Consider the following 8,115-nt stretch of genomic DNA (forward strand, 5'->3'; position numbering starts at 1 on the left):
CACTGAAGCGCGCGGCTTTTGAATACGCCCACACAACAGAAGACAACGCAGCGAGACTGTTCTTCGAGTTTTTATTATTTTACTGTTTGCTTCGCGATGAGAGGAATAAGACATAATTCACCCCAAAAGATGTGATGTGGTTGAGGATTTGAGATTTGGATTTCCTCAGAAAAGAAGAATGAAGCACTTTATTCAGCAGAGATCATAAACATGAGTAAGTCTCTTTTTATTGATTTATATACTTGTACTAGTTTTCCACATAACGTGTAAACATTTGTACTAGTTAGACCTTTTTCCAAAGACTTTTTCCAAACTATAATTCCTGACTAAATGTATAATCAAGTGAAACATTATGAAGTTTCAATAACAATATACACTACTATACCATTCAAAAGCTTGATGTAAATAATATAAATGTACCAATAAATTTAACTGTAACAAATGTAACAATCATTGCTGTTCTTTCAATTGATCCCCCCTAAAAAACCTAAAAAAAAAATATTCTCAGCTCTTTTCAACATTATAATAATAATAATAATAATAATAATAATAATAATATGATAATAATAACAATAAATGTTTTTTTTGTAGAAAATAAGATCGTTAAAAGGATTTTTGAAGGATTGTGTGACTGGAGTAATGATGCAAAAAATTCAGTTTGAAAGTCAGCTTTGATTTTTCCTAATAAACTGTTTAACTGCACTCACAAGTGAATATTAAATTATGTTGTTGGATAATTAAATAATATTCTAAATAAACTACAAACATAAAATTAAATAGATTTATTTTGTCCTCACATTCTTTCTTGTAACTCATCCCTCTCAGTGACACAGCTGACTGAATGGCTCATTATGCAGCTCATTATGCAGGCCTTTGTCTTCTCAGGTGTGAATTCATGATAGTTGACGCCTACTCGCATATGACTTTATTACCAACAAAAAGTGTCTTAGAAAATTTAAATCAATATATTGTTTTCTGTAAGTGAGTAAACAAGATGATTTTCACATCATTTAGAAAAAAAAAATTCTAGGCTACAAGCTCCAGTTCTCAAAATATCTGGGAACCAATTTTCTATATGTGTTTTATTGCCTTTTTCAAGTGATTTAACATTTTTAGTTTTTCACTAACCACGTATAACATTTTTTTTCTCAAAAAAACAATCATGTACATACATGCTGCTCACATATTATTATAGCCTAGTTTGTGCTGATTACAGTGAGATTAGACTTTAGCCATTTAGATATTTATAAGAAACTGAAAAAAGCACAAATGTCAGGGCATGACAAAACTTCTCCAGGCCCCAAAAATACCCTTAGACTCCAGAGGGTTAATCCCATTGAGAACTTGTGGTCAATCCTCAAGAGGCGGGTGGACAAACAAAAACCCACTAATTCTGACAAACTCCAAGAAGTTATTATGAAAGAATGGGTTGCTATCAGTCAGGATTTGGCCCAGAAGTTGATTGAGAGCATGCCCAGTCGAATTGCAGAGGTCCTGAAAAAGAAGGGCCAACACTGCAAATACTGACTCTTTGCATAAATGTCATGTAATTGTTTTTATAAAAGCCTTTGAAAACGTATGAAGTGCTTGAAATTATATTTCAGTACATCACAGAAACAACTGAAACAAAGATCTAAAAGCAGTTTAGCAGCAAACTTTTTGAAAACTAATATTTATGTAATTCTCAAAACTTTTGGCCACGACTGTACAAACTTCCTATTTTAATATATTAACTACAGTTTACAAAGTATGAATTAACTATTAATAGTTTGCAAATGATTTGTAAGTACTTTATTAGTGTATACTTATCATAAAGTGTATCCTTTTTTATCTAGGAGCCTGTTTATCTAATATACTTACTCTTATCTTTTCCTATAGATAAATTATTATTTATTGTCAGGGGTCTTATACAAGACAAGAAGATGAATAACTCTACAGTGACTTTCATCACACTTGCAGCGTCTGCAAATCCCACAACTCAATCCATTGGGCTAACAGACAGTCTACAATTGTTTCTGTGCAGCTTTACTTTCCTGTTTGGTATGGCCAACCACTGCTATGTTATATGGCTCATCATCACAGGAGCAGGAAGTGGGGTTGCATTAGAGTTCTTCAACCTCAATTTGTCTGTTTGTGAGATTGGAATCTGTATATTCTGTTTCTTAGATACAATGGCAATTTGGTTTCCAAATCTCAAGATAGTGTCAAATTTTATCCAAGGGCAAGGCATCACTGGTCGTTCTCTGTTTTTGTGTCTGATGTGTGTTGAGCGTTACCTGGCAGTGGTTCATCCTGTAACCTTTCTGAAGTACAAACCTCTCAGATATAGAGTTATCTGCTGCATTGTGGTTTGGATACTCACTCTTGGCTCCTGTTTGTACACCATGTTCATTTTAATGGCGCTCAATACTGTTGCACACACATGGTCCTTTACACTGCAGTTCCTCCTTTTCTTCTCTATCCAGCTCTTTTGTCTTGTGGCTGTTCTTAGAGCTCTGAAGCAGTCAGGACCAGGAGAGAGAGCGAGAGAGAAAGAAGAGGAAAACAACATGAAGAGAAAAGCATTTCATCTCATTCTAATAACTAGTGTGAACACGATTTTCTTAAATGTCCCATTTATTATTTTAGCATTGTATCGTGTTGTGACAAAGCAACAAAGTCTGGAACTGCGAATCGCTGCTTTGTTTTGCTACACACTGGGTGGTTTTGTTCAGCCGGTTCTTTATCTGCACCGCATTGGAAAACTCTCCTGCCTCCGTTCCTCATAAGCATCCTCTACAAATAAAATAATAATAATAATAATAATAATAATAATAATAATAATAATAATAATAATAATAATAAAAAATGCAATAAAATAATAATAATAATAATTAAAGTTTAAGTATGCTGTAACTTCTGTTAAACCAAAAATAAAAAATAGGACAGTGTACTTTGTCCATGTTTTATGTAGTAATCAGAGATATATTTTTACATAATTACTTAAGTATGCTTATTCTGACTAACAGACAGAATAGTCTTAGTAATCGGCCTATACTTGTACTTAATCTGTAATACTATCTTTTTTTTTTAATTATCCTGTAAGTAGTATTTTAGTTGGTAATTGTTAGTTTTCCACAGAGAGAAAAAAAAATCTGTTCGTTTGCTCAAGTCTGTCTTTTTTTAACCTCTTGTTTTTCACTTTGAATATTTGCATAGCTGATGTTCTATTGTATGTGATGTTTACATAGCAAAATCATGCACATATGGTCTTGTAACAGCTGTGAAGTCACAATATAAAACAGCAGTCAAACCAGAGAGACTGAACATTCACTATTCAGGTGAGAAAATCTTTTTTTCTTTGATTTATTGTCTGTCTCTACTCTATGATAACAGTCATTGTGGTAGATGGATTAGTTAAGTAAAACTTTATTGAACTGTGGGGGGGGGGGGGGGGGTATTAATAATAATTTGAACTTAATCTTTGAATGTTAAACACATTTAAATTAGTATTCTTTATAGCATGATATTTACGTATTTATTTATTTTCTGGATATAATTGGGGTATTGTGTGAATTATAAATTATAAATTTCCCTACACTAATTTTTCAGTTGATGTGTCATCATCTGCGTTTTTATTGATTATTCTTTTGAAGCACTTAAACATTTCTCTTTTCATAGATCACAACTGCAACATTTTTAATTTGTTCTTCTGGTTGTGGTTGGAGAAGATAAACATGGAACTGATGAAGAACTTAACTGAACCTCATTCATCTGCCAACCTCACAGTATCTTCATTTTGGAAAATGGACATATTAGAAATTTGGATGCTGACCTTCAACTTCTTATCTGGTCTTCCTATACACTTTTATGTAATCTGGCTCATCATCACAGGAACAGGAAGTGGAATTGCATTAGAATTCTTCAATCTTAATATGTCCGTTTGTGGGATCTTTTTCTCTGTGGACTCTTTGCTCATTCTAATCACAAAATGGTTTCCATTTCCAAGTCTCACATCAGTAACACAGTTTTTGTTTGGAGTTATTTTCACTGGGCGTCCTCTGTTTCAGTGTCTGATGTGTGTTGAGCGTTAACCTGGCAGTGGTTCATCCTGTAACCTTTTCTGAGGACAAACCTCTCAGATACAGAGTGATCTGCTGCACTATTGCCTGGATATTTATTTTTGGCTCTTGTTTGTTCTGCATGTTTCAGTTTTTTCTCTCATTTCCTGTTTATGTATATGTATGGTCTACTCACTGCAGCTTGTACTCTACCTCTTCATCCAGTTGTTTTGTCTTGTGGCTGTTCTCGGAGCTCTGAAGCAGTCAGGACCAGGAGAGATAGGGAGAGGGAGATGGAGAGGAAAACCACATGAAGAGAAGAGCATTTCATTTAATCCGAGTAACTACTGCTATAGGTTGTTCATCACATATGCTCCATTTACATATAACTGGATTGCACTCTATTGCGACACTGCAGAATATTCAGATTGCTTGGTCGCTTAGTTATATTTGTTTTATGCTGGCTGGTTTTGTTGAGCCTGGTCCTTTATCTGCACCAGAACTGGAAAACTCTCCTTCTTCTGTTCTCCTCACAAACAAAAAAACGTAACTGAGAGATTTGGTTATAAATCCTTTTTTATTGCTCTGCTTTGTGCCAGAGTCCTGATTACCTGATTGTTTTATTTTGGTTATTTTGCTAACTAAATAAATGCACAGGGAAAGTTCATTTGAGAGATTAAACACAAGTTGAGCAGAATATCTGAGCAGTCAGAATAATGTTCTCCAGAGAATGTATAATAATATATATATATATATATATATATATATATATATACACACACTTATAGACACTTATATTTATTTAGAATAGATATTTTAGGTTAAATGAAATTTATGGCATTACTGTTTGAATGTTTTTTTTTTTTCTGTTAATGCAAGTGTAATTAAGCATTTAGCATCAATTTGTAGATCCATACATTACATTTTTCATCAGGCATATTGTTATATATTTTTTTGTTTATGAAATAGTAACATTTTTAACAGCATCAAAATTATTCATTTGTGTTAGTTTATAAATACAACTGTTGATTGATAACATTTGTTGTTTACGTATGTAGCATCAGCATAAATGTATGAAAATGTCAGTGACATGCTGTTAAACGACCTCATGTAGACGTTTCTCAAAAGGAAAGCTGCATCCTTCGGAGTGGTCGCATTTGCAGGCTGCATAAATTGGCCACCAAGATAATTATCCCCTTTTTTTTTTCCCGACATGAAAAATTTCCAAATATATTTTCATTTAGTAACACTTTGAAAAAAATCAATAATTAATTTGGAAATGTGTGTGAAAAAATTTTGTTTTATGGTGGGATCAAATGTGTATACTGAATTGACATATTTATGCAGTAATATAATAAAAAAAAGTTATATATCTTAGCCCAGCTATTTTAATTGTTTTTTTATAATTCTTTTGCACGCTTTAATCTGTGTGAATTTATTACTTTTTATACAATTTATTTATTTATTTTTTTTGTTTATTACTCATTCAGTTCAGCTTCTATCTTTGTTATAAGAAATAAGTTATTTAACCTGTGAACTGTTTGATCACACTCTAGGGTTACTGTTATGCATAAAAAAACTTATACAAACACTGAGTATGAATACACTGACTGATATAAAGAGAAAAAAAAAAATACAACAATCATCTAAGTATTTCAAAATAGGGTGTTACTTTTGTAGCAAACTTAGCTCAAAGTAGGGCTGCACAATTAATCAAATTTCTAATCACGAATGGCAATTATGGATGCCACAATTACAATAATCGTCCAAAGTGGCAATTAATCAGTCAAAGTCCACTTATTCGGTGTGCTTAAGATGCGTTTTTTCTTTCTACATGTTATCTTAACCGGTGGTTTTTCCCATTACGCCAATTTATTAATTTTAGTTTTAGTATAACATTATAATACCCATTCATAATTTTAACTTTATTTATAATGTACAGAAACCAATCCATGTATAGTTGACATTTGAGGCTTAATACTATAGAAATGCACTAAAAAGTTTTCAGTTAGAGTGTTTTCAGCTTGTTTATGTTTTTTCATATAAAATACGGCAGGCAGGTGGCTTCAAAACAATGGTATAAACATAATTTAATGTAAATTGTGATAATCTTAATTGAAGTCGCCATAATACAATTTCAAGGGAATAATCTATGTCATAATCGTGCAGCCTTCGGCTCAAAAGGGAATATTAATAATTAATCATAACTCACTATAATTCTAATATTTGGATAGTTTTAATAGAATTAGCTTGATAAAGTAGAATTTAAAATACATTCATTTGACCAGTTTGTCTAGCGAACGCTTAGTTATTGATTATTTATTAATTCAAAATAAATGTTCATTTCCAGGGTAAGGGAAATACCCTTTTTAAGGTACAGTAATCAGAACCTAATCAGAACCAATACTTTATGTATTGTGCATAAGTTTTATCAACTAAATCACAAATACATACTGTAACTAGTCTAAAACAAACACACAAACACACACACACACACACACACACACACACACACACACACAAATCATGTGCATAAAACCAATACAATGCAAGAGACACTATACAAGACAGTTAAAATCATATCCACAATGTCCTGGGAGCATGTTTATTCATCAGAAAGGTTTGTCTATGAGTGAAAACAGGAAAGTTCAGTTTTTAGGGGGCATTGCGTGGGCTTCCGAAGGGTCCATTCTTACTGCACGTCACATCATCTCTCACATACTTTTGAACATCCAAAAACAGTCTTATCAGATAGTTTGCCCTGGTAACTGAGCCCTTTAGGGTGCTCTTTTCGGGGGAAGGGTCCATAGACCCTCAAAGTTTGGCTTGTTGAGTGAGGGTTTTTGCTGGATTGTTCATTAAATATAATGAATACATGTGTGTCTGATTAGTCCAAAACGTACACTTTATTGTAACATTTATCACCAAATTTTTATATTGAGTGCTACCAGTATTACTACATCAATATTGTTAACTTATTTGTAACATAAAATGTTAATTTAGAGCACTATTTTGTTCACTGCAACATTTACGTGCAGCCTTCACTAACAGCTGCTGTTGGATTTTATATGTTATACCTAAATTTCACTGTTATCCCATTGTCTGTGTGACCATCAGGATGTTTACTCCTTCTATGACCACACCCAACAAACTGAATATTTGTGAATTCATATATTAATCCTAGACACATTAAAGATAATGTTTACCCAAAAATTGTTGGTCAGATGGTTAACATTACTTTAGTCCCCATTTTGGATCTTTGATGTCAGTCAATATCTTGCTTTATGGTTGCACCACCAGGCTAATTCTGCTCTTGGTCATGTATGGCAATTTGAAATAAACATGTGACTCTAGCCAATATTTAATTGAGATCTTTTTTTGTTATTTTTCCATATTTTTTTGCAGAAGAAAGGCATTTTTTTTAAAACAGCAGTCCAGGAAGGTTTTTAGAGCTTAAAATTAAAACCCGATTCTACTTTAACTATTGCAACAGTGGGATTTTTAAATGGGTTCATTTGATTGTCTGTGTAAAGTGATCTACAGTATCACATTTGTTTGTTCTGACACATTTTTTGTGCATGTTTGCATATTGTGATTTAAAACTGTAACGGAATAGTTAACACAAAAATTTATATTATTAGTAAGTACTCATCCTTAGGCCATCCCAGGATGTAAAATTATTTGGTTCTTCATCTTGAAAAAATTAAGACGATTTTTGCATAACATACCGTGCTCAACCAATGGATCCTATGCAGTGAATGGCTGCCATCAGAAGGGGGTTTTCAAACTGCTGATACAAACATCAGACCATAACCCACAAATAATTTATAATACACTCTAGTCCATCAATTACTCCTCTGTGACGCATAATATACAGGTTTTGTAATTGCATTCTATTTGTACTGTATTGTCCCACACTGAGTGGAAAAATTGCTTGGGCTCACCACTACAACAAAATTTGTAACAAATACGGAAATAGAAAACCCAAACCAAAACCCAAACAAATAAAAATTAAAAAAAATAAAAAGTACAGTTTATGCCCTTTCATATGTTTGATTAAACACTTGCTAGCTAA

General features: G+C 32.7%; 1 protein-coding gene across 1 annotated transcript; it reads left to right on the plus strand.

The window, feature by feature from the left end:
• The first annotated feature begins 1,922 nt into the window (after positions 1–1,922).
• Positions 1,923–2,768, plus strand: LOC122143094 (C-C chemokine receptor type 8-like). Its single transcript, XM_042753955.1, has one exon. The coding sequence runs from the start codon at positions 1,923–1,925 to the stop codon at positions 2,766–2,768; it is 846 nt and encodes a 281-aa protein (XP_042609889.1).
• Positions 2,769–8,115: the final 5,347 nt, after the last annotated feature.

The sequence above is a fragment of the Cyprinus carpio genome, unplaced genomic scaffold, assembly GCF_018340385.1.
Source record: "Cyprinus carpio isolate SPL01 unplaced genomic scaffold, ASM1834038v1 S000000739, whole genome shotgun sequence".
Taxonomy (NCBI): Eukaryota; Metazoa; Chordata; class Actinopteri; order Cypriniformes; family Cyprinidae; genus Cyprinus; species Cyprinus carpio.